Source organism: Chelmon rostratus, chromosome 4, assembly GCF_017976325.1.
Source record: "Chelmon rostratus isolate fCheRos1 chromosome 4, fCheRos1.pri, whole genome shotgun sequence".
Lineage (NCBI taxonomy): Eukaryota > Metazoa > Chordata > Actinopteri > Chaetodontiformes > Chaetodontidae > Chelmon > Chelmon rostratus.
The window spans coordinates 15,943,789-15,971,785 of record NC_055661.1 but is presented as its reverse complement, the minus strand read 5'-3'; the positions used below and the strand labels follow the sequence as shown (position 1 = coordinate 15,971,785).

Sequence of the window (27,997 nt, the reverse complement as noted above, 5' to 3'; positions counted from 1 at the left end):
GGAAGATGTTGGCATTGGCAACTTCCGAAAAATAGCTATGAACTAGAAGGACACAAAATGGTGAATAATTTCCCACGTCCACCTGCATTCTCATGACACCAACAGGGAGATATGGGCGTCCTAAGACTGGTAGCCAGAATCATGGGTAGGGTCAGTACTTTCAGGTCCTATCAGTTTGTGCTTCTCCTGGCTGCTGCACTTGCTGTTGTAGCCTTTTACTACTTTGGCTCAGAGAGGCAGAACTTCTCCAGCACCACAAAGAGGATCAAGCAGACCCAGGCCAGCCACAACACCAATAGGAACGATGCAGACCTAACTGTGGACACCGGACTCTCACACCCAGCTGCATCCGAGGAGCAAGGAGGGGAAGAGCAACAAGTAGGCGGAGAGAGGGAAGGATTTAGGTCCAGGACAGGGGACGGTGAAGCTGGTGACCATCGCTACCACGCACTCATGATGTTCACCAAGGTGGACAAGAGCCGGAGCCTGCAGGACAAGTTCAGGGTGGCCATGTTGTCTATGGTTAAGCATGGACGTTTCCTGGAAGGAGAGGTATTAGTCCTTCATTTTGTGAGCGACCAGGCCAGCAAAGAACTGGGAGAGAGGATGCTGCAGGAATTTCTCCTTGACGCAACGTTTAAGTATGAGGTAGGTAGTCTAAAAATGGGTTCACACCATACCGTCGCTCTGTTATTCATTGGTTTCATGATAAGAAGAAATCCTCATGATGTATGACTTAATGATAGAAGTTTATTTTAAAGTTGCCATTGATGTGCATAGAAATCACTTGAGTTTGGTTGTATGCTATTGAGATAGTGGGTTAGTATATATAGCACCTTACAAAGTATGTTTTCATTGAGCTAAGTGAGGACAGATAAAAGGGAAATTAGAATTGGCAGCATGATCTTTGTAGTGAAACAGTGCCCGAGAGACATGTTTATTATGCTCTTTGGTTTTTTGTTGCATATGTCTTATATTTTAGCTGCACAACTCAGTCTGATGGAACAGAAACACGGTCAGTGTTTCTCACAGAATGCAAATGTATTTAGTTTTATTAGTTCAACATTCTGCACTTCAGAATCAGATCCAAAAGAGCATTCACAAGTTAATTGACCATTGAATCTGACCATTTTGTTAGACTTTTTGACAGCGTTGGGTGGACATTGTCAAAAGGTGAACCAAATCAAGGGGGTTTTCAACTTCTTTTCATGTATGACCCAATTTAAAGGTGTCAGGATTCTCAGGACTCCAGCAATTAGAGAATTCTCAAGTTCTAATTTGAATTTTATTGTGGTATTTATGTGGTGTTTTTCAATTTTAAGAGACAGCTCTATATAGGTTAGATAGAAATAAGGGCGGATTTAAAAAACAATTCAGTTCGCCTTTTTTTTCAAATAAATTAGAGTATTTCAGTGTTTAAAAACACTATCAGGGAAACCCGCAGTTGTAAAATTCGCTGTACGCCCGAAACAAACTAGTTTGCACAGCATGCCATCTGACTACGCCTGCAGGTAAACGCGTTTAATCCTGTTCTCAATGGCCACACTTGAAAGCGAGGTGAAACAATGTCACAGGGTGAAGTGACAGCCAATGGTCATACAAATAAGGACAACAGCTTTCATAGCGTTGCAGTGGATTCAACACATGAAAAGTGACAACAGAAACAGTTGTGTAAAGAATAAAGACCTGAATTTTTCACACCTCCCAAACCTCAGCCGAATTAAGTGAGCATGTTTTACAGCTTGTAAATTTCAGAGACTTACAGAAATTGTCAGATGCAGTTCTGATGTTGGAGTGGTATGGGGAGAGGGGGGTTTGAGACGCAACCCAGGTCTCCTCTGTGAGAAAGAGCTGTAGGTGCTGTATAAAGTTGAAACACATGGGGGCAGTGTTGGCCTTCCAAACTCACCCCTCACACTGGGTGTATCCTCCCACCCCACTGTGCTCTCTGCCAAAATAGAGGATTATGTCCCCTCTGTGTTGCTCTTTCTGTTGCATGCAGTGTCCTGCCCTGTTTCTCCTCTTTTGTGTTCTTCACACAGCACAAGATCATAAACTTGTTTACAAATTAGTTATCCCTTTCCAAATACCCCTCACCAGCAAGGCCGCTTCTCTCAGGATCATCATCTACAGCATCTGGTGTGGATGTTGCAGCTCTGTATTAGCTCAGGCTGATCCCATGCCTGCTTTGGATTGGTTAGGGGTTTTCTTAGCTTTGCATCTTGGCAGTTTTTGAGCCTGTTGGTCTGATTGCTTCCTGTTCATTTCGCTCTCTGTACTCAGACTGAGCTCAAAGTCTTGGAGGAGCACAGCTAAAGTGTGTAATGTAAAATACTGGACAGGCTTACTGTTCATATCAGAAGTGCTGTGAGACATTCTAGACCAATATAAGACGGATCTGTTGTGTTCCCAGGGTGTTAAAGAGGACCAGAGTAGGTCTCTTGCTAAAAGAAAATGATCTTAAACTGGCGTGCAGAGATTATCCCTCTAGCCCTTACTTTAACAACAACTTTTTATTACTCACCAAGTACTAACAGTTGTTCTGTGTATAGCTATTAAAGTTAGACAAGATACAAAACACATTTGAAGGACATTTATACGGCTAGTAGCACAGAGTATTGACAGTATAAGCAAGATGCTTGGGTGTCACAGAATGATACAAAACAATTTAGAAACATGAGGGTCCTTAATTAACGACATCACAAACAAATATCCAAACATTTTATATTAACTCAAACCATTGGCCTGTCAGAAAAAGCATCATTCAGAGGCGGAGTGTTGCTGTGGAAATACAACACAGATATTGCAAAATATTTCAAGTTTATTAGAGACAAGTTCAAGTGACTAAGACAGGTATTGAGTAGGCACCTGCTTCTGTTTCTAAACTCCTAATTAACGAGACATGTCTTTAGCTGTCTGTACTGCTGCACTGAAGGTTCTTGTACTCATCGGCTACAGCGTATGCACTGACGTATCAGTCAGGCTCTAGTTAGTACACAGTGGCCCAGGGAAACAAGTGCTGTGCTCCCAGTGGTTTTTATCATTTTCATGGTATCATTCCAGATCAGGGCTTTTACACATCATGGGTTGAAATAATGTTAAACCGTGAATTGATGAAAGCCAATGACACCAGTACAGCTGTTGTGTCCTCCTGATGTGCAAACAAAGAGGCACAGAAGTCACGCCAAAGTTAGCGATGGGACGGGGACTCCCGAGGGGCCGACGGTGACGGTGCATACGAGCATGCTGACATCCTCGTCTGCTCGTCTTGATTCCTTCTAATTAATTATCTAAAAAGGAACATGAGGGCGAGGCAGCGGTCATGCAAGAATTTTAGCCTCCATCACTCCTTAACAGTGGTGAATTCAGTGGCCCACTTGACATTCGCAACAAACAGCTGGCACAGTCACACTGCCCAAAGGCTGAGCTCATTACTGCTGACCAGCATCCACACAGTCCTTATGACACAATGTACTGGAGTCTTTCTGCACTTGTTATTTCATGACATGTTGGATGCAGTTTTGTAGGAGCTTACTATGTAACTGAGAACAGGGAAGTGCTATAGCCTTACATAAAGTAAATTAGAAGGATCCAGTAAATAGAAAAACAAACAGTCAGTTTGTAAAATAGATAGAATCATGTTGTTATGGTGGCCTTTGGAGGCCTTAGGAACCCTGTGTGTGGATCGAGAACCACACTTGTTAAGGAGCTAAGTGTTAACATCTTCCCTTCTTTATGGAGATCCTCTGAAATGAATGCGAACAGGCACTCTGTGGTGGGCAGGTTTTCGATTAGATTAGATGAGATTGAAAGATTTTTATTTAAAATCCTGCCAACATAAAGGCAATAAATGTCTAAATAAAAGGATACTATTGTTTTAAAGTTTAAAGTAAGGTTTAAGTTATTTAAAGTTTGTAGCTTTTTGTGGTAATATTTTTCACTGTGTTCAAGTGTATAGAGGATTAACTGTCTCGATTTCCCCCCTCTCATCCTCTCTTCAGTAGAAGTTAGGGTAAGCAAGTCTGGCCACAAAAGTCAAAAAAGGAAATTTTGCTCAGTACTAGCGTCCTCTCAAAACTCAGTACAACGACTGCCAAACATGTCCAGCCTCTGAAGTCAGCTATGTGCAGCTGGTTCTGATCGTGAACTAATAATATCACTTCGCCAAATACACTGCATGCCAAAAGTATCAGAAGCATAGATAGCAGGACAGTTTTTATTTTATGACTGAAGAAACAATGTTGTTCAGCTACTTCGCGTGTGTCAAGTGTGTCCCAAAATCTGTGATCTTTGAAAAAATCTTGTTTGGAAAAGGGTGGGAGGTTGTGCCCACTGAAAAAAACAATGTGATCTCTTGTATGTTAATATGGTAAGCAGTAGTTTCTAAGCAAAGTATGATGTCCTTCAAACTTAAAGGGAACTCTTAGTCGAATCCTTTCCCAATCAGCAGTTGTTCTTACACATTTATTTGTGTCTGACTCCTGGTACGGGGTGGGTCCTGAACCCTCACAAACCACAGGTCCAAATTATAAAATAGTAACCAGCACTTAAGCTGTTTAACTTCACTGCTACGTTAAAACAGCAGAGCTTCAATTGTGTGTCAAGCATCTTCGTGTTCAAGGCTGGTTAGTCGGTGAATTCCTCTGGTCCCTTTATCGAAGAAAAGGCTGCACAAGCAGTGGCTACATTCAGTGCTTCTTTGAAATCAATCAAAACACATCTTAAAGTTATCCTTTATGTGGCACATATAAAAAATATGACTATTGGTCATCTTGTACAAGCTACAAGAGCAAATGTGATCATAGCTGCTAACATGACAACAGCAGCCTGCCATCAACTGAGTGTCACTTGAACTTTTGAAAGGAAAACAGAAACATAAAAAAAACATTTGGGTGGCTGTGTTGGCTGCCCAAATAAACTGTATTCACAAAATCACACAGTACACAGTACATTAGTCAAAACAATGGACTTTTGTGGCCATCTTTTAAGACTTAGAAATGCTCCCACATAAGCCTTGACTGCACATTGATACCCTTTACCTATGCTAGTCTTTATTTAGTCACTAAGTGAGAATTATCTATCAGGATTTAAACAATATTACTTATTGTAACCACAGCTTACAGATTTATGTGTCATTACATCACATTACTAACAGCAGTCCAGGACAGCACTGATTTCCACAAACAGCGAGGCCTTACCTTAATCTTCCAGGGATCATTAAATGATGTTTGCCCATCAAGGCACATGGGCCTGATTTATAATAGGACAGCCATATTGTCCAGGTTTTATCTGCATCCTCTAACATGCGTACTTACTGATGCCAGGCTTAACCAGAAAAGACCAGATTCTCCTCAGGAAACGCTGCATGTCCAAAACCAACATATTTATTTTTCCTCTTGCAGGAAAGCATTAATGATAATCAGTGCTTACTAGATTAAAAAAAAATCCTCTCTCAGTAATCTGTAGAGATATCTGCTGTATATGATCAGACCTGATCTGTGCTGCCTCACAGTTGTTGTGGGATATAAAGCTCAGAGGAGCAGCACTGAAACTTGGACTCAAGAAGACAGTGTTTAATGGAAATTAGGTTGTTTGACTTTGTCTGATCATAAAAATGAAGCATCATTTGTGGTCAAAACTTTAAAAATGACATAAGGCAGTGTGTTACAAAAAAGATTTGTTGTCCATATGTCTATTTCATTTTTTCTTGAGCCATGAGATGTGCCACATCAGTGGGCTATTACTATTGTAATTTCATTTCATGCTGCAACTGTAAATTTGCTCAGTGTGATTTTGAGCATCTACTTCATGTGTTGGCCGCATATTCTAAGTCCAGATAATTTCAGCAAGCTGCCCCACACACCTCTGATAAGAAAGACGAGATAAGTAAGAAATTACATAAATAATGTGAAACTTTTGACCAAACACCTGAGCATATGTAGATGTAGTTCAGTTGTTTTGTGAATGAGTATTTGTGCTTAAAAAGATGATTGCCTGCTGGGAAGGTTTTTGTTTAAGTTGACGTGAGCGGCTCACTGTGTCTCAGAACAGTCCAAACAAACTGAGACGTAGCTTTTAAGATGAGGAAAACACACATTTAAGCCGTATTACAGTAAGAAAAATCTCGGACGATATGTACTAACAGTCTAATAAAATGAGATGTTTAGTAGCTGCACATATTTCCCAGCTCTACTGCAGCTGGCACATTGTTGTACTAACATACCTCCACTGTGTTTGTCTGCCGTTCAGGTGTTGTTCCATGACGTGGCGGCTCTCACACAGAAGCTGTTCCCTATTGTCGAGGCCATGCAGAAGCACTTCAGCGCCGGCTCTGGGGCTTACTACAGCGACGCCATCTTCTTCCTGTCTGTTGCCATGCATCACATCATGCCTGCAAGTAAGAAAAGCATGCTTTGTCACATTCCTTAGTTAAATCAGATTTAGAGTTATGGCTGAATCAGCTCTGTGGAGCCCAAAGACGATAGTAAGACGAGTATTTTCCCTCTTACTATCTGTGCAGGTGGTTTTGGTCTGGTTTGCAGAGGTTTTGAGATATTTGTGTCTGGGATTTCACACAAACACAAAATAACCAGGTTGAATGGAATTTGTGGAGCTCTAAGCATTAAAAAATTACACCTAAAGCAAACTGTTTTCCTCAAAACAATATCCCATACATATCCTGTAGAAGTGCAGCATTTTGATGTTTAGTGGTTTAACGTGATAGCAGATTGCAATACAGTATTTTAAAATTTGTTATTGAAGCTGGCCCTCAGATTTTTTTACACAAATACTTTACATTATATTACTCTAACGTGTATTATTCTTAGTCTTCTGCTTGGATTCTGTGGCAGGCCGTGTTTTAAATTCACTCAGATGTTGCTTCTCTATCCTGGCACAGCTGGTGCACAGCTGGAAAAGGCAGTATGGGCAGGTATCTGACAGACACGTGGCATGCTGCAGAGGCCCTGGGGAGTGAGGAAGGAAGGACGAGGTCTGTCGCTGCTGCCCACATTAGTGCCCCCTGTGTGTGTGCTGTATGATGGCAGCGATCCCCTCTGGTGAGCACTGTTGTGTTTCACTTCAGTGCATGTGCAGCATTGGGTATCACTCCACAAATGCTTCACAAAACTATTGGGCTCAGAATAAATAGTAACCGGTGGCACACATATGAAAACTGATGCTTCCATCTTGCAGACAGCAGGACTGTATCTGTCCCATTTGAGATTTTTGAACTGTGAACATTTTAGATAATCATGTTTTTATTTTAGTTTTTTTAAATTTCAATAGAGGTTGACATATAATGAATAGAGGGTGTAGTGATGTCTTTTTCCACTCTGAAGCAAGAGTTTCTGAATTACATATATTACACTATTTTTATAGACAAGGCAGCACTGAGAGTCCAAGAATTTCTTCTTCATTTATTTCTTTTTCACCAAAGAAATTGGCTGCATGTCCACATTTGAAGGCTTGACAACCTCTGTGGTCAAATTCAGGTTTTCTTTAGCAGATCAAAGTTGCTATTTACATTACTCAGGAAAGAATATCAATTAGGAAGCAGAAGAGAAGAAGTGTATGGCTCTGGGTGTTTTGTATGACATTTTTTTCATTTAACCCCCCAGCAGTCTGATGGTGTCTCACGTTTTGTCCTTATTGATCAACCACGTGTGCCACCCGTTGCGCCGTGCGTCCAAGTGGTCACACACTTCTATTTAAAGAATGCTTTTATCTATAAAGGGCATTAGTGGTTGTCTTAACAGAGAGTGTGGGTGGAGGGGGAAACCATCCTTCTGTGATTTAAGTATTTTTCAGAAACTCTTGCAGCAGACACAGGACATCGTTTATAATTAATGACAGTGAAACAAAAGTGATATCCGGAAACATAAATAGCAGCTGCAAGTGGGAGGGCTGGAAATTTAACATCCTCTGACTTGTGAAGTGGGAGATGTGATTTCAACGAGTTTACTTTGGTTTTCAAAAGAGAAGAAAGAAGTGGAAGGAATTGTCAGCACTTTGGCTTCAGTGTTAAGCCAGCCACACAGCCAGAATAGGAAAGTTTTAGCTCCATATAAAAGGGAAATTAAAAGGTGTGTTTGTGTTTTAAATCGTGACGGGGGTGGTTACCCATGATAACAGCAATAATTACCAAGAATACATAATAAAAATATCCTTGAGTTTGTTGTAGTAATATTATCTCTGGCTGCAAGATGTGAAGCCGTGGAAGCCGAGTGAACAGTGTGTGGATTCTCCTTTACTCTGTTTGTCCCTGCCAGGTAGCCAGCTGCCTGCAGATATCAGGCTGATGTCTTGTCAACACAAACAGTGCAGATGAATTAGTAAGCAGACTTTCAGTTTCTGGCCTGTCTGTGCTCTAAGTGGTAACTTAAGTGGATGTGCTGTACTAAGCTGAAGCTCCTGTACTGTGACAGGCGGGACATCATTTGTTTTTTTTAAATATGACTAATGACGACACCCTTTCAAGGGGCACAAGTCTTTATTTACTCTTGCTCTGTTTTACACATGTAGGCCTGAAACATATTGATGTGTCATGTTTTAGGTGTTTTGCATTTGCTCACTTGTTGAATGTAGAAGAAATTTAAATTCCCAGGATAATTTCTGAGAAGTGCTTTATTCAACATCGGTACTTATCTGATGTAGCTGAGCCATCAACAACTGAATGAAGTTGAATCTGGAAATCAGTGCCGATATTCAGCCCTATCACAAGATATCACAGTATTGATTATTCAGTTAGCTCTCACAGACTTGTCTGTCGTGTAGCATTTGTTCAGTGTATCTAGACATTTAAATATATAGGTGATATTCTGTAAATGTGACAGTGTTGAAGGAGAACTTCATGTGAAAATTGGAATGTTCGACCGTGCTTACAGACCATGATGAAAGCAGTCCGTAGACATGGCTTAAAAAGACGACTCACTTTATCATCATCTGGATGATAAATAAAACTGCGCAATGGAAACCTGTTGCAATTCATGACAGGGTTCCTAAGAAACACTGTTTTTGTTCATGGGGAGGTATCATGGTTTTGTATCCCCTCTAGAGGTCTCAACATGCTAGGACTTGAGTCTCTCCTACACCCGGACCTCAATTTTCCACCGCAGGTACAAGTGGCACTGCTAATGTGTGAATTGCTCTGCTTAAGTGAGAAAGATGGTACCTGGAGGTGAGATAATGGCTAAACTGGTTGTTGGGCAGGACTGAAAGTACACAGCAGATAGATGTCAGAAATGCTGATTTACTGCGTTTTTAGGTTCCATCTTTATTTGCCTCTTGACCATGTCAAAAGCAATCAGTTTCAGAACGCCTCCTATCAGTGCCTGGGGAAAATCAACAAGACACGGTTTATTGTTTTTTTTTTTAGTTTTTAGTTTAGTTTTTTTTTTTTAAACAAAGCCCAACTTCAGTGCACATCCCTGTTATAACCGCTCACCCTGTTCCTCCAGAGCTAATAACACAGAGTTGATAACTCTTCCCCTTATAAAATAACAGGCCAGGGTTGAACATTGAGTGGGTTGGTGGAGTGGTCCAAGCTAGAATTTAAATGTCCTGACCTCCCCTCTCTAGTGGGCATGTGGGCATAACGGGGACATTAAAGGTGAGGTCTGGAGCTGCCTGCTACCCAGTTATACAGTTAACAAGGTCCACAAATGGGCTACACACAAAATTTGATTTGTAGTAGCAGGAAGTCTATTTGAGGACGGACTTCACCACACATTAATAGTGGGACAACCCAAAATTGATAGTAAAATGAATTATATAGCAAATGAGAGTCAATGTCCCTCCCTGATTCACATGTGCAACAGTTTTGAAAGGGCATCCCTTGAATCCCCAATGAAACCTAATCAAATTTATATATGATGGAAATCTCTGCTTTGATCCAAAGTTTCCTGTGACTAATTCCAATTCCAATGTTTTGAGTTAATTATAATTACCAGTTGTAATCATATTACTTTGCTTAGGTGTAGTCAGTCAGTGGTGTCAGGAAGGCCACTTAAACTGTTCTTATTAATTGGACGGGTGTCTTGGCGTAGCCTTGCCAGCTAGTCATACTGTTGCTAATGTAACTGCAGCAGATCTGTTTACTGTTTCATGGTTAATGAACTGACGGTGTCCATGGAAATATTAAAAAGACAGTTTTACTTTTAAGGGTCAACAAGACTAGCCAAAATATTTTCATAATTTTAGCTAATGTGTTAAAGCAATGGCATCATACATTCAGTAATTTGATTTAAGTCTAAACTTGGTTTGCAGCCCAGAAAAGCTAGTGTTACCTTTTATTTTTTTAAAAAATCTGTTATTCTGTCTATGGAAAAAAAAGTGAAAATTTAAATGTAAGTAACTGAAAAATCCACTGCCTGTTAAAAAAAAAAAAAAAAAAAAAGGAAAAAGGGATCCAAAGGATTTGAAAATACAATTTGGATAATAAGAAGCATTATTGGTTTTTATTTGACTCTGAATTTATGGACTGGAGTTTATTTGTGTTGCATGGGAACATAATGAGGGTGAAAGAGCATTTCAAATGATCTCCTTCCAAAAAAGCAGGGGGTTTTCCCTGGAATGTTGGCCAAAGCAGAAAACAGTGACCCTACATATTGGCTGTGAGTGCTCACATCAAGACTGGTATTAGGACTTAATGAGGATGACCCACTTTCTTCCTGAACATGTGATGTTAAACAACAGTGTTGGTTGTTTTGTTGCTGTGGCTGAGTTGTGGACCGTCTGTTCTGACCAGAGCCTCGGGCGAACTCTAAGCCACCTTAATAACATTATTTCTGCAATAACTTTGATAACAGTCATGGATCTGGCCAAGACTGATCTCAACAACCTTTATTTCTACTTATCTGTTTCCTTCAGTAGCTGCTGTTGAAGCAATGAGCCTTGACTATATTTTTAGCTCAAAACAGCAATGAGTTGAAAAAGACTACAACCTCACACGTTTTTATATGTGATGTAACTTGTTTGAAAAATCTATTGATGCCGTAGCTGTCACCAGTTGCATCAAAGTTCAATTTTAAGCCTTAAACTTTAGGACAAAAATACAGTAACTGGTGATCCAGCTGTGCTAACAGGGACCGACAGTAATACAGAAACACATTTTTCCAGCAGGAAGTTCCTGTTCACATAAAAACCTGTTGCCTTGATTTTCCCATTCTCAACTTCACCTTTAATTTCTGCTGAGAGGAAATGAAGGAGGAGAAAGAGATAAAGATAAAGGAACTGCACCCTCTGTCTTCTTTCTTTTTTTCACTCTCTTCCCCTCTCTCTCACCTTTATGCCCAGCAACTACTGCAAAATCTGTTTTGCAGAGTTTTCAACATAACCATGTTCCCATAACCATGCTGCTGTTAATCATGAAAGGGATGTGTGCCATTTGTAAGCAGTGGATTTTGTCTTGTCACAAAAAGCATCAGTGCAACTTACAGCATGTTAAATAATGAATTTATGGACCATTTTTACCCTTAAACAAATTTGGATGGAAATAATTTGGGGAAAAAAGATGTTTTGTCCATAGTTTGGGACCTGAGTTGGTGTCAACAAGTCAAATGTCCCTCTTGTTATCCGCAGACTATGCAGACAGACAGCTGTGTGTGATGGCTTTAAGGCAGTGGTGTGAACACTAAATTTATGATATGTAATACCAAACTGCAAGCGTAACCCAAAACTACTGTAAAACTCAAAGCTGCGCCACAGCTGTTGTGAGAAAGTAGAGCAAGCAAGCAAATTAGTCTTTTATTACTTTGAATCACATTATTACCGAAATCATAATCACAGTGTGCTGTGATAAAGCAGCCCGTACTACAAAGCCCCATTTTCACCTTCACAGGACTTTGTGTTGAGTCACTGATCTAACATCAAACCCACTGCATGCACAATGTTGTAACAACTTGATGCCCCCTTCCTGTTACACTCCCTCCAGTTAAGCCACGTTAGTACAAACAAACAGCGCCGACCACTCAGAGATTACTCTTCCGAGCCCCTCTGTGTTGCCACAGTAGATGAAGGCATTGTGATGGCAGCTTCCTTGTTTGCAGAGCACAGAAAACAGGTCGCTGCCGTGTTGCTGAGTCTTCTCTTTCCGTCGCTTGTTTAAACAGAAAACGCCACTCAAATATCTTGGCAGCACAAACTCGTAGTCCAGCTATGATCCAGTCATAGTTACACAAATAAAATATTAGTTTTATTTATCTGTGATGTTTGGCCCATTTGAGTACAGTCCTGCACTGGACTTTCTATTTTTACCACAGTAAAATAAGACTAGGATGAATGATTAAACTGTAAATTAGGAGCCTTTTCACTTAGAGTAATTTGCTTATTCAGATATATCAAACCTGCAACTTGCACAACAACTAACACGAGTGACAGCATGGCACATTTAAATTAGTTCTGGAATTTTTGACAAGTTTTAAGTTGATTACGGTCCAACTTTTTAACAGTCTCTACATGCAAAACCTGAATCTCAGGGTCCACCAGTTTTTGTCTGAACAGATACAATTATAAAAGCAAGACAAAGTTGCAGTGCTGTTTTGTAATTACTTTAAAGCAACACTGATATTCATTATGCAGCTGTTTTACATAGACAGTACAGCATAGAGATGGGACATTAGCATGCAGATTAGAGCAACCAACGTACGACACATGCTGCCGTGAAAGTGAAATTCACTTTACCTTGCCCTGTTTACAAATCAGCTGAACTAGTAGGTGACTGTGTTTATTTGTCATGCGTAGCCTCTTTATTTTCCTACTAATAAATACATCATCTTGAGAACTGCAACAGAACTGAAATCATGTTCAATTGAGCTCTGAAGGTCCATGATGCAGACAGGCCATGCAGCTTATTATTTTTAAGCACCCTCATCTTTTATTTCTTTTGGCACCAGTTATACCAATTCCACAGCTGTTGTCAAAGCAGACTTTTACATTGCAAATAAACGTTTACTGCCTATAAACTAGAGGGTGCCCTCTTTGACAGAATATCTTAAAATGACAAGTGTTTTCATCAATCTAATAATCATGTTGTGCCCCCGAGCACACCATTCCTCAGTGTTTCCCATCCTTTCATCACCATGCCAACCAGCAAAACATAGGAAGCTGAAACAATGAACAGATGAGGGCCTGAATATCCTGGATACTACTGTTACGCTTTTATCCACAAATAAGACAGAGTGTTAATCATTTACTGCATGTGCGCTCACAACTGCCAAACTGCACTTTTTTCTTGTCCTGCTCATCTTTCTCTACATTTCTTCTCATAATTTTGTTTCAAATTTAGGCCAGAAAGCACAAACACGACAGCAGAGCAGCCATTTAATTGTATTGTGTTTTCAAGAGTGTTCAGAGCCTGCTCTTATTTCCTCTAACTGTGTATTCCTGGAATGACTGTCAGAAGTGATTAGGCAGGCAGGTGGTCAGTCACTGGACGATGTGGTAGCAGCCAGAGAAGCTCAACCTACGTGCACAGTTGACTCAGGAGTGCATTTCCTGGGATGATTTCTAAAAATAGAGAATTAATTTCATTCACATGGCGGACAGAGGTGGCTCGTAGGGATGTTCTTTCCAACTGATTTCCTTGACGATTAAATGAATGTTTAAACTTCGACCGGCCGACCAGTTTAAAAGTAAGAAAATACTCAAAATTGTGCAATTTAATCTATAATAACATTGTGTGATGAAAGAGCCATTTTAAGCTGTTTATCACATTCTTCAATAACCAAATCACACTTAAAATGCTGCTGAAATGTTTAGCAATTTGCACTGTGCATCTGGGTTTTGTTTTGTTTCCTGGACGATTTCAAAATCCCGGACAAATGGGAGAAATTTCAGTGAAATATTGTGTGTTTATGGACCATATTTTTCCCATGTTTCATGTTTGAAGCAGTCTCATCAAAATGCTATGCTTTTATTTCAGGTCTGACGCGCATAGTGCAGCTTGATCTGGACTTGAAATACAGGACCAACATCAGGGACCTTTTCCAAGAATTTGACCGGTTTCCTCCAGGAGCGGTGATAGGCATCACCAGAGAGATGCAGCCAGTGTACAGGTAGGACCAGTGGCACAACACATCAGCTACTGGTGATGCAAATCAGCTGTCACTTAAATATTGTGCACTCAGAAAGCACCAAATTACTTTGAAATGTTTTACTGGTCAAGTTAGTCTCTGCTTTCATTTCCGAGCCTCAACTTTTAGGTGTCCACTCAGTGTCAAGATGTTTTCTGGCTTAGATTGGATCAATTGTCAAGCGGAAAGGCCTGACTTTTGGGCTTTGCCTCTCAACTTGTGAAGACATCTTCACTTGAAATAAAAACTGTGTCTGTGGACACAGTTAAGTTTTGAACTGTTAAGTGAAGAAACTGATGGAGACAAACGAAAAGAGCAGTTGTCACAAGAGTCCAATATTTGGTTGATTAAAAACAGTTATGTAGGGAACACTGAATGCTTGTTCAGATTCGTAGTTTTTTTCTTTGGACAGATGTGTCCTGATTTCATACATGAATTTGCTAATTTACTGAAACCTAAACTGACCACAGCATTGACTTCTTGTTTTAGTCAAAGAAAGATCATCAGGCTGTTAAGCCTCAAAAAGATTAAATGCTAAAAATAACTCTTGGTATCAAGTTTATTTTACAAAGCTCATATGCTAAATATATATGCATGGAATTGGTGAGTGTAGTCACATTAACAACTTAAATCCTTTTTGTTTTACCATCTCTTTCTCACTGATGGGTTAGAAGCCATCATACTGATCTCACTCTCTCTTGTGACCCCAGATGGATTTGAGTTTTTATGGGCCTCACTTGCACAGTCACAGTTATTTTCTCTCACACTTTCTAAGTGAGAAAGAACATTAGAAGTCTCTCATGCACACTCCGATTCACAAGAACCTCAGTTATGTTACCAGTCTGTCATTTTCCCAACTACAAGAATAAATTAAGGCAACATTCAACAGGAGCAAGCAGTGGCCTTTCTGATGATCCATGTAATGATTGTCAGTCCACGATTGTCATGATAAAATCAAAGTGTATTATCACTCAAAGTGAAATACCCAGAAAACCTGAAACATTGAAAAATGAGTTTCAGTCGTGGTAAATTCTAAAATCAAAAGTGAGATTAGAATAGGGAAGTAAATTTGAATCAAATCTCCTCAAATACAAAGTTGGGTCATTGATTAATTTATTCTTAAAGTATTCATGTCTTTATCTAATTTTTATGTCTTTTTTAAAACAATGACATATTTTGTATCCCACACCAATATGGATTTTAATGTACTCAAAACACAGAAAACATTTAAGCAGAAATGCCTCTCAGTTTAAGTAGCAACACTACATTCCTGAATCTGCAGTAAAGTATAATAGCATGATGCTTCAGCTCCATCATCTCTGAATCATCTTGGTGTGCTCTGCATCATTTGTGTAATCAAAAAGAAACCCTTTGAGCACTGACAGTATGCTGAAGCGTCGCTAATGTGCTCCCTGCATGATGCAGCCATCTGGACTAAGAATGAAACTCATCTGAAAAATCAACCAGCCACAAACCAAAAACAACTCCTTTTACTTGACACCTAGAGCCAGCGCTGCAAGATAATAACGTACGTTAGCAGATATAAAGTCACAGTTGCAAGATGCAAGTGCAACGCTTTATGTGATGTTTTCATGAATAAGCTATTTTAAGACCTCCTTGCCAGATAAATAATTGAGGATTTGGCAGAATCTAAGTGGAGAGCAGGCTCTTGTCGGGAAGTGTTTTGCTCTCATCCTGTGATTCAGATCTGTCTCTTTGTCAGACCTGTCTGGAGTAAATAAACAACATGCTCATCCCCAGACCCGACAAACACACTGATAGGACCCACATTGGGTGGTATTATTTCACTGCGAACCAGGCAGCAATCAAATGAACTTACTGAGTCCACTTGACTTACAGCACCCTGTGGTGGCACGGCAGAGTTTAAGACTGAACTTCTCCGCAGGCCTGCACACCAATTCAAAACGAAGTATAGGCTGCCTTCTCAGACCATTGTTTTTATCCTCAGTAACACAGCGCATACCTTAGCCATGTGCACACTGGAGGGATATGAGTGGAAGAGTCACAACAACTATTTTTTTCACCACTACTACTACCTTTTTTTATTTTATTTTATTTGGCCAAAGTTCTGGTACAGCTGCTTGTGTCAGACAGCTTTAAATGCTGATGCGGAAGTCATTGAGAAATTAGGCATATTTTGTTGAATGGAAAAGTTGCCGTTTTAGTTACTACAGTTGAGACATGTAAACTTGTTATCTGCCAGCACACAAGTGTTTTCATGTTTTCATATTACATATACAGATCAAGTTTTCCATACTTTCCATCCCACTTTACCTCTCGTAGCAGCCATTTTTTCTTTCTTATATGACTTTTGATTAAAGGTATTAAGATGATAGTAATTACACTACCGTACTAATTACTGGCAATGAACGGTGTGTGTGCGTGTGTGTGTGCGTGTGTGTGTGCGTGTGTGTGTGCGTTAACAAGGGACTCAGACCTTCAAGCTCTTTGTTCTTCGGCTGATTTTTCCGTCCCTCTCCAAGATAGTAAAACAAACATGCCTGGTCCGTTTAGACTACTTCACTGTTTTCCACCCAGGCATGGCATCAAAACAGGACGTCACTGATTGTGTGTGTGTGTGTGTGTGTGTGTGTGTGTGTGTGTGTGTGTGTGTGTGTGTGTGTTTGTGTGTGCGTGCGTGCGTGCGTGGGATAGTGAGACTAGATGAGGCAATGTCAAAGGCAGGAGGTTTCGTGAAGCAGCTGCTTACTGGGATAAACACACAGGCAGGTGGTTTCCTCCGAGGTTTTAATGAGTGTGTGTGAAACAATGAATCAGGATTTGACCTCACAGCATATTAAGAAAATAACTCACACCTCTTTCACAGTTTCCATCTGTAACACATAAGCAGTCTTATCCATGCAGTATCTGCTGTACATGTAAAAGTCTGTGTGTGTAAGTTTTATGAGATAAAACCAGGACAGAATTAAAGTCGTCTATTGTCAAGTTTGTGTCCTCTCTGCAGCCCAAAGACTGGGAAGAAGCTTCACTTAATGTCTTTTCTCTCTAGTTTGACGTCATATCAGTAATTTAGGATAAGCAAATTTACAGTTTTTAACCAGATTTTAACCTCCAGTATTTGGATCAAGAAACTTGTGAAAAATATACAACAATAACAAATTTAGTAGCCTACAGCTATTATTTTCATTTTGTCAAATATATATTTAATCAACATTTATGTAAGTTTAGGTATCAGATCAGACTCAGAATCAGCAGGATAAGAGCCCAAAAAACGATGATCAGGACATCCCAGTAATGTCACCAATGTATATGTGATTTTTTTTTTCCTGATTTGTTGGATGATATTGTTGGCAGGGTGTAAAAAGGTTGTGAAATATGTGTCATTGGAAAGTACTTCTGTATACATGTGAGACTGCAAGGCTTAGTCTGCATTACTGTAAATGCAGTTTTTCCTGCCGGGCTCCAGCTGACACCAGCGTCTCCAAACAGATCTGTATCTCTGCCCTGCCACTGTGCCGGCTCAGAGGGTTACTAACTCTGGGAAGCCCCTGCTAATGTTTGTTCCTGTGGGTCCGGACACATTCATTTAAAACACACTGCAACAGAGAAGGAGATCGTGCTGCTGAGCAGGCACAGCCTCACTGGCTGAACAGCTTTCACACAAACTGTCACAACTGGTTGTCTGTCTTTGTAGAGCAGTACTGGTGTGTATGAGCCTGTGTGGGGATGTCTTTGTGAGTACAGAGCCTGCAGGGTCATGAAGCACGAGTCGATCAATCAGCATATTCTTTTTACGTGCAACCTTCAGCAGGCCTGGTTTTAAGTCATTTTTAGGGGAAGGCCACTTTGGCCTTTGATAAATACAAATTTATTGGGGCATCACAGTCAAAATGTAGGACACCGAGGCCAAAAGCAATGGTGAAATAACAACAAAACAGTATACATTCAACACTTACAAGTCAGTGTGTTGAAAAACGATGGAACCTGAATATTTGACTTTTCCACAAAATGTGGTGTCAATTCGGCATCAATATAATCCATAAAGATAAACTGGATAAACTTTACAGATTTTGGATTTTGTCACCTCAGCCTCCTGCCAGCCTGCTTTGGTTAGCTGCACTATTTTAGTATGAGAAGACTGTGGGAATAAGAGCTGAACCGTTTCAAAAATTAAGGTCTCTCGCTGAAATACGGGCTGCATTAGATAAATGCTGATAAATTAAACAGATTGGGCTCATCTTATCACGTGAGTAAGGTTTCTGATATTTACTCATAATTTTGTCTTGTTCTCTTTCCATTTCGGGCTATTGTCTTGGTGCGATGCCCGCTGAAAACGCAATATCCTGGTAAACTTTAAAGCACATGTATACGTACACTGTGCAGCGTTTAGCTGCCTGTGCTTATCACATAACACAAATTGTTAGCTAGTGGTTTAGCTGTTTACAGAGTGGGAGAAATTTTGTGCTGATATCCAACGTGATGATGGAGACACTGGGAAACAGGATGTTTATTTGCTGCGTCAGTTTTAAATGAGAAAATCTACTACTTTTTTTAAGGACACAACAACCAGTTCAAGACAGGGCACGCCAAACTGGCCTTGTTGTAGGCTTTGTGGTAGGGGGCGCATTATGGCCACACCCGGGGCATCCACAGCACTGGTCGTTCGGCCGTGGTATGATGTTTTATGATTCTGTCTTGGCCAGAACTCCCTTTTCAGAGAATTAGAATCTCAGCAGGAATATTTCTGATAAAATAAAAGTTAAATGAAAATACAAATAATGATGGAGAGCTTAAAAAGACATAAAAGACAAAGAAATTCCTTTTGACTGCCTCTGAGAGCCTGACAAATGCGGTATTCATGTTACGCTTTAATGCAAGTTCACATTTCTCTCCACAAGAGAAAGACTTGATGTAATGAGTGAGTTATGCTGGGACTAACAGTATCCGGGGAACGCAGCTTTTAATAGGGGTTGTCTTTTATTCGGAGCAACATGAGAGTCCGCTGGAATTTCACTGCTGCTACACTGCATCCCAAAACAAAGCAGCATGGTTACACTGTAAGTATAGTAAGTGTTTTCAGCCTGAGTGAACTAATCTGCTTCCAGCTTGTTAGCTCAGTGAGCTGGCTTGTTAGCCATTACCAGTGGTCAATGGACCTAGTAATATTTTAATTTTGAAACTTGGTATTAGCGAGGCATGGTGAGAATCCTCTCCACTGGAGTGTTTTCCTGTGTTGAGTGGAGAGGGCTCTCAGCTCCCACTCTGTTTTGGTGCTAATGGACAGAGCATTATGCAGGAGAACGCATCCTCCCACCAGCCGCATTCAGAGCACATCCTGCCACCGAAAAGTTCATCATTGGAAAAATGCCTCGTGTCTTTTCCCTGCAGCTGCATTTGTAATGTTTCAAAACCCAAGAGACAAGACCCACTTACATAAGTGTCACAGTCATTAGCATTAGCAGGAAGCAAGTCACTCTCTTTATGCTTTGCTTAGTCTCCGTTGTGTGCTACATCCCACGTATCCCCAGTTTTCTCTGGAATCAAATGTTGAATGTTGAATGTTAAATGTTTAATTTTGCGTCTGTCATGTATCTGAGTCTTGAACAGGCGGATGACAGTGAGCTATGTAGCACTGTAAACTAAATCTCCTGCAGCACAGTATGCATTCTTGTGTGAAGGCTCCTCTTTTCCATCAATGCTGGAATTTTCCTTAATATACCTTTTTCATGTTGCCAAAGTACGCCGCGATGAAAAGGACAAGGGGTTTCATTTGTGTACCCCAGAACCAGACCCCCCTCTGTCAGCAAGAGGGTTTTACACACTTTCCAGAGAGCAGGCTGTTTCTTGTCCTGAACAAAATGGCGGATCCATTTGGATGGGATAGCGGGACAGAATGTCCCCATCACCTGCTAATGCGTTTCATTCTTTCTCGACTGAGAGGGGAGAGAGAGAGAGAGAGAGAGAGAGAGTGAGTGAGAGACGGTTCACTTGAAAGGCTGGCAGTGAGAACCGGAGGCAGGAGATGATGGAGCTGTGAGCTGGCAGAGCAGGAGAAGAGGCACTTGCAGGAGGACTGATCTAAGCTAAGAGGTTACATGTTCAATTTGACTGAGACTGGTTTGATTGTACTCGTACAAAAGGAACAGAAAAAAAAGTCATTGTGACAGAGAACAAAGTGGCAGTCCATACTCATGCCTCAAATCTCAGCATCTCCATCGGAAAAATGTGATTGATGTGCAGTTTAAGGCTTTTGAAAAAAAGAAGTCATTATGTGATGTTGGCCAAAGTCTTGGTGGGTTTTTGTGCCTCGAAGATGAAAACAACACTGAGGTATTTGATATGTGACAGGGTTGTAGTTAAGATAGTTATTGTCAAGCATGCAGTACTTCTGTCAATAGCTCCTGATGTTTTTTTTCTATGAAAAGTTGACTGGAACTACTTTCATGCGGATTTTATGCAGATGTATTTTATTGCCATCAATTTTAAGTTTGTGTGTCATTTCACTACTGGTTCCATGTCATTTGTTTTTATACAGGTTTATTTTTTAGATATTGTGTCGCATCTCTTAATTCTTAAATACAAAAACCTGTAGCATATGCCTCTGTTAACACTAGCTTCACTGTCTGTCATGTCTCATAACAAGTGTGCTGTCACATATTATGGCTGTCATGACACTTGAGATAATGCAGTATTTTCCACTTAGTACATTTTTATGTCAAAACAGCGGTTCCCTTACTGACTTTGCTTACCCTGAATGTGTTTCAAGGCACGTAGACCCCAGTGTATGTCTTAAAAAAAGTGCTCCACAGGGGCCACAAGTCCCCAGATACCAAACCAACAGACTGTGTAAAACTGTGTGGACAAGCTACAGCTGCTAAATATAGGTCAGCACATAATCCTAATGTGTGATTCAGAGAATCTGCTGCTCCCTCTAGATTTGATCAAACTGCACCGAGAGGAAGAGGGGTAACCACCACAATACGAAGCAGTTATTCCACACAACTTTCCCACAAGCGTTTATCTGCACCAAGAGAGCAGGCGGAGCTCAGCTGATTATACATTTCACCAATTTATTGTGACTTAAAGGTCCAGTGTGTAGGATTTAGTGGCATCTAGTGGTGAGGTTGCAGATCGCAACCAGCTGAAGACCAGTTGCCTCACCCTCCCCTGTGATGGCTGTGAAAAGGCCCTTTCTAGAGCCAGTGTTTGGTTTGTCCCCTCTGGGATACCGAAGAAACATGGCAGTGCAACATGGTGGACCTGCTCCCTCTGTAGATATTAAGAGTAACAAAAACACAACAATTCCTATTTTCAGGTCATTGTTGCACTAATGAAAACATAACTATGAATATAGTATTTCTGCCAATAGATCCCTCTAAATCCTACATACTGGATTTTAAAAGGGTAGTTTTGTAGTTTTTTTGATAAAGTAACTGCTATTAATATTTAAACTACAATAGGTTTCCTCAGGCTTGGTCAACACTAAGAATAATCTTAATTCTGTGGGAAGTGTGTGCGGTTGGAAGAAAGGGTTCGTTCCCATTCATCCTCGTGTTTGGTAGGCATGAAACATCATTGCAACGCCTGTTTGTCAGTATATGGAGACAGACATTTTGTACTTTCTTGAAGTGAACACTTCACCCCCAAAAATAACAATAGCACACCCACAGCATAGAAACTAGTGGTCTCCATAGACTTGATAGAAGTATAAAAACCACACCAACATGAAGGTGCTGTAGTAAGAAAATGGCAGATGTAGACAGGACCTGTGTTTTCCCTGTTTCTTATTTGTCCCAATTGGGTTTTGTCAGTTCCTCCTGAGAGATAAGATACATAATTCATACGCACTCAACAGCTGAATAGGCAAATACACAATGTGGTTAAAAGAGGATATTCTCTATCTGTGGTTGCAGGAGGACAGAAAGACTAGACTTAGGTCAACTGAACTGTCCTTTACCCAAATCTCACTTCCTTCTTTGGGATCCTCACAACTCTCCTTCTGCAGGCTGCCACGATCATGAAATTTTAGTGAACAATTAATTGGCATGCAAATAATTGCAATTAACAGTTTAATTGTCTTTCTCTGTTTATTTAAAGCCACGACAATGGAAAGAATGTGGTCTCATATGAGCTGAAACAAAAAACCCTGTCCAACAGTAGTCCAGTCCAGACAGCCAAGCTCCTTCTTCCCCCTCTCATGATTTTTCCTGACATTGGATCCTTCAGGTTGAGTTTAGTTGCCTCAACCAGCTGATGGAAGCACACATAACTCGTTTGTTGCACCATTTCTATTATAAGCCAGCTTTCCATCCACATGTACCGCAAATTTTAACCAAATTTACTGAAAATCGCCATAAGAAAATACAAAGACATGCGTTTCTTTACAATACCGCAATGCGATTATTAGAAGCTAAGCATTTCGAGACAAACGGTTTGTGGCGCTAATTCTCCACTCAGGTGCCATTAAACCGTAGCAGCAGAAGGGGGCGACCAGATAGCGTGATTAAAAGAGCACCAGTAAAGCCTGAAACATTGGAATACAACATGGAAACAGTTTGGTGAATGGAAACGTTTGTAACAATTATGCAAAATGATCACGGTCAGCTCAAATAATTGCTATTACGTAATATTTAACACCGCTCTGTATTCTGACAAGTGAAGCTCCTCTCCTGTAGCTCAGTGTACTTTGTACATCTGGTCCCAGTTTAGAAATGTTTTATGCAGACACACTCCATATATCCTGTTAATACCATTACATCATCTCTTTGCTATCTGGTATGTTAGATGTGGAAGAATACAGGTATCACTAATAGCAGAATAATTGGCTCCATTTTACTCCTTTGAGATATTACATGTCAGGGCTGTAATTTCCCCTCATCCCTTAATGAAACTGACAAATACAACAGGACTGTTGTGGCACGCATGTTAGTCTAATGTGCCAAAAATAGTGACCCTTTATTACACTCTGCATTACATAACACAAAGTAAGTGCTATCTTTTACACTTGACTAAAACCTTTCTTGCCAATGTAAACTTTGGAAATGCAGTAAGATAATGATAATAAAGCCCACAAAAGGTCTTTCTTGTGTGCATACAAATGCTTGTTGAATGAAGCTCTGTGTGCCATTTAGCTGCTTCAGAGTTGGTGTGTTGGCAGAACAGAGTGCCGAGTTGGCACAAGCCTCTGGCACTCCGACATGCTCTGACACTCCTGGACCAGCTCGCTTCCTGTTTTTGGCCACGGTGCTGTTTGTTCAGCAAACGTGGACCGAAACAGAGTTGACCCTCACTTTTCTCAATGTCCAACAGCCCAAACATATGAGTGGCACATTTCACCGCTGGTGTACAAGTTCCAGACAGACTTCCAGAGAGGAAGGAGTGCATACTCTGAGAGATAATCTTTTTAATCACCAGCACAAGAAGTGATGGTGGTTTACAGGCACATGTGTCACACTTTGTTCCTGACTTTTCTGCATGTTCCTTTCCCCTAATGTTTTATCCACATGAGTTTGTCTCTCTGTGAAATATTTGTGCCACGTGCTACCTTTTAACTTTGGTGTTTGTCAGTGAACCACAGAGAAAAATAACTTCAATCAGAGCAGCCTTAGTGCCCTGTGACACCATAAAGTGGCAAAGCAAAATTCATTCACGTGTCCTTATAGAATAGGCGGTGCTGGAAGCTCGGCAAGGCCAAGGCAATATACAACATATGGCTGGTGAGCTAACCTGACAGCTAGCAAGCGAGCTAGCTCAATTTCCAACAGCACAATTAGTAAACAGTTTATTCAAGAGACATATTTGTGCCTCAGCGCCTGTCTCACGACTCAAAGCAAACCCTGCCTTTTGGAGCAGTATATTCTCTGACAGAGCAGGGTTATGTCAAATAGGATGGTGAGAAACAGTTGGCATGATGGCTTCTTCCATTTCGGACTCTCTGGCTCTCTGTTCCATCAGACGTTAGCACTGTCAACATGGTTTACAATTTTTAAATGGCACAAATTCACATGTCACAGCTGAGCTCCATGAGAAAGCTCTGCACAGGTTTAGTTTGCCTCTGCCTTTACGTAACCAAAAGTGTACAACCTCTTGCCTTCTTTCCTCAGACACACCTTCTGGCAGTATCGTAAAGAGAACCCACAGACGAAGGTAGGTGAACCTCCTCCTGATGGCCTCCCGGGCTTCAACAGCGGCGTGATGTTATTGGAGCTGGGTGCTATGAGGGCTTCAGCTCTCTACAACGAACTGTTGGAGCCGAGCAATGTGGCCAAACTAGCTGACCAGTATCGCTTCAGGGGCCACCTGGGTGACCAGGACTTCTTCACCATGATTGGCATGGAGCATCCTGAACTGTTTTATTCCCTGGCCTGTGGGTGGAACCGGCAGCTGTGCACCTGGTGGAGGGACCACGGATACGGAGACGTGTTTCAGTTGTATTATAGCTGTGGCGGACCCGTCTATATCTACCATGGGAACTGTAACTCTCCTATACCAGATGACTGATATGTACTGGAATGATGCTGGAACTGAAAAACAGTCTATGGCATCTACAATAACAGTTAAAGGGACATTTTTGCCCTGCTTTTTGAGAGGGAGGACTGTGACTTCATGGCAGTTTCCTTTCTTGACCACTGTACTGCCCATGTAGTCACAGACTCTGCCCCCTGCTGGTCCAGGGGCTACTGAAGGGCCCGCTCATACTTGTTGCTACAAATGTGATGCTCATCTGTGTCATTTTATAATAAATTTTGGCATTCGGGCCGAAAACAGCCCTGCCTTACAGCAATGCAAGGAGCTGCCATAGTGGGGGCGTGCTTTTTCAGGTACCGAGATGATGAAAAGAAGAATTATAATCTTTGAGGTTCAGTTTGAGAGAGAGATCCATTCATTTGAAGGCTTAACAATAGAACATATTGTTCACATTACAGAGTGATCTACCAGGAACATGTTCTTGCCTGTATTTGATCGGCCATCCTTGCTAGATGAAGTTGTAGTGCAGCAAAAGTTAAATTTTTTTGCAGGTGCCCCCGCTGTGTCGTGAGGGCCCTAATGGCAGCATGAATATGCATTACAAGTCATTTCTTTTCATTTGCTTCTGTATTAATTAATTTAAATAAATTTGGTATTTGTTTTGAGGAGAATCTAAAAAAAACACTATCCATTAAAAAAAGTGGTGTAAACAACAAATTTTCATGATTTACAAGGAATTCATATCACTAGCAGATGTTATCAGCAATGAATATAGGGTCAGCAAATGTGTCGATTGGTTAACCTCTAAATAAAAAGCATCTCGTACCGTTTTCCACTTTCCGCACTCTGTTTCTAGCACCTCGAGTTTTCTATCAGTGGCTCAAGTTCACCCTGCGTCGCCCTATCTTCCTGCAACACCTCACCAGGTGAGGGCTGATCTGATGCCATTTATTTCACCTCTGTGGCTTGTAGAAGAACAGGCAGGGTTTGTTCCGGAGCCACGTGGGCACAGGGCACAACACACAATTCCTTTCAAACACATCTTTCAGCAGGTAGGAAGACAAGCAAAAGAAAAATAAAAAATCACATCAGAAGGTGGAGGAGGTGTCGGAGAGATGACCGGTAACAATGATGGCACTGACAGCTGTTCGTGCCCTGCATTTGTAGTTTAGCTGAGGCCAAACACACGTTTCAGAAGGAGTGAACGTGACTGCAGATGCTGACCCACTTTTGAGTTTTCTTGCTGTCCTTACTGAACTGACACTGATTCAGAGAAATGTCAGCACTCTATATTCATCAGTCAGGAAATTGTCTGAGGTGATGCACACACATACACACAGTGAGAGTGAGGCAGCTGAATGCCCTGAACAATCAGTGGAGTCAATGGAAAGGCTACTGAAGACACTTGAGAATAAAAATTATTCCAAATCAATACGCTTCCCTTGAATTCACCCTGAAGCTGATCAATACTTTTTCTGCCTCTTTCAGAACAGCACTCTTTAGCCTCTAGAACACATTGTTGGCAAGATGAATAACCATCAAATCGAAGCAAATACTGAAAAACAACTTCCATTCTCAGTTCCTGATTGCACTTTCCAACCTCAAAACGCATGCTTTGTCATCAATGGTTTTGTTGACTAGACCCGGTTAGATTTATTTTGCTGCATTTATTATTTGTTCTTTGTTTTTAAGGACCATACCAACAGTTTTGTTCATTCTGGCCCATTAACTACAAATGTATATTTGTAGGGTTTGATTGATTTCCTACTCTTGAGGCAGCAATTGGTTTCCATTTCTTTCACTGCATTATGAATTTTGACTGTAAAGTGCTTGTGTTGGATAGCAGTTGCAAGTGGGGCATTTCAAAGACATGTCAGTGCCCCGGAAAGGGTAATTATTGCTGAAAAACTCAAATCTAAAAACTTGTGTGTTGCTCCAGTTGGCAAAATGTTAGATTATGGACTAACATGTGCAAATCCAATGGTATCATCCTTTAAAATATCCTTTTTATCTAATATCCTGGTTTGTCAACTGTTTATCCCTGTGTATTGCTTATACTGTATCCATTACAAGGTTTGGTGACAGTTTATTTGCCACTACTTTACTAATAATACTTGCTGGGAAGTTACCTGGAAAATATGAATGTAATTTGCTACAAATAATAGGGAAAACAGAAATACTGGGAGAACTACTCTATTTAAATCACAGTAAATATATATTCATTTATCATTTGAAACTTCAGTCTTTGTATATTTTCTGCAAGTTCAGCTGACCTCACCACTGACGAAAAGACTCTTGGTTATGCTATCAAGCACTAAGTACTGAATTTAGTTTACTAATTCAACACTTTCTATACTTTCCCTGTATTTAATATCAAATTACACACCCATACTTCTGTTTCCAGGAACCAGCTGTGAAATTGTGTTACATTTCTTTTTTCTAACACTCTCTGTGTATAACATGCAATGCTGAAAATAGCTGGAGATTCATGCTGGTGTATAGTGAGAACTGGTCTGGTTTAACTTGATAAATGTGATAAAGGTAGTAACCTATGTTCACCCACCAATTGCAAACACAGTTTGTTGCTTTGGTAAATGGCTGTTCTGTATCAGTATGTTGAATGTGCAATTTTAATTTTAAAGGGCTAACAGATGTTTGCAATTAAGTGTATAAACACTGTAAATGTACCATATCTCACTGAAAATCCCTGTGACAGATTAGGAAGCTGCTGCTGTGCTGTTTAAGATTCAAGGCGACAGGTTTCTTTCAAATGTGAAAGCAGCTTTACATGAAGCCAAATTTTTTTAATGCTCTCTTGAAAGAATGTTTAAACTCAATGACCTTCGACAGACGAGCTTCCTGTGACGCAAATACAGCAAACTTCCCACTTCGCTAACATTTTGAATTCAGGACTGTGTTTCTTTTGTGTGTTCAGCTTTCCTAAATAAATTCTAACTTAATTCTTTTTTATGGTGTTATTGTTTTATAGAAACTAAGGATGCACAGAAGTCGCTCTCTGTTCTTGTTTTAGTAGTCCAGCAGCTCACATGAGAGAGAGAGAGCCGACAATACTCCCGCCCTAATGAAAAAGGTGATGCTTTTAGTCACTTATGGGTTAGAATGAGGCGGTGAAAATAAATGTATGTTTATGGAGTGCACTTGCATTTCTCGTTATACAAACATCTGCCAGTGTTCTTGTTTGTCTGCTACAAGCTAGACATGACCTATTTCTGTCACTCATATTTGCCAAAACAGGCAGCTAAGTCTCCATAGTCCATAGACAGAACAACATCAATCAGCCTTGACCCCTGAATGTGATGACATTAAATAACCCAATTTACACATGAAACTAAAATGTATCTTGTTGCAAGGTCTGCTGGAATATAGTGATATTTATATTTATTATATTGCTCCTTTTCTTTCATTGGTTCACATGTCTCATGTAACATTTACATTATTTTCAATTATGTTTTCTG

General features: G+C 40.5%; 1 protein-coding gene across 1 annotated transcript; it reads left to right on the top strand.

Annotated features, from left to right (window-relative positions):
• Nucleotides 1-3: 3 nt before the first annotated feature.
• xxylt1 (xyloside xylosyltransferase 1) lies at nt 4-27,451 on the top strand. Its single transcript, XM_041935489.1, has 4 exons — nt 4-648; nt 6,250-6,397; nt 13,922-14,054; nt 24,158-27,451. The coding sequence occupies exons 1-4, from the start codon at nt 112-114 to the stop codon at nt 24,552-24,554; spliced, it is 1,215 nt and encodes a 404-aa protein (XP_041791423.1). The 5' UTR covers nt 4-111; the 3' UTR covers nt 24,555-27,451.
• The last annotated feature ends 546 nt before the right edge of the window (nt 27,452-27,997 follow it).

Excerpts from the sequence above, each read along its gene's own strand:
- xxylt1 (XM_041935489.1), top strand. The coding sequence starts at position 112 with ATGGGCGTCCTAAGACTGGTAGCCAGAATCATGGGTAGGGTCAGTACT. Across the intron at positions 649-6,249 it reads ACGCAACGTTTAAGTATGAG|GTGTTGTTCCATGACGTGGC; the intron begins GTAGGTAGTCTA and ends TCTGCCGTTCAG. Across the intron at positions 6,398-13,921 it reads GCATCACATCATGCCTGCAA|GTCTGACGCGCATAGTGCAG; the intron begins GTAAGAAAAGCA and ends CTTTTATTTCAG.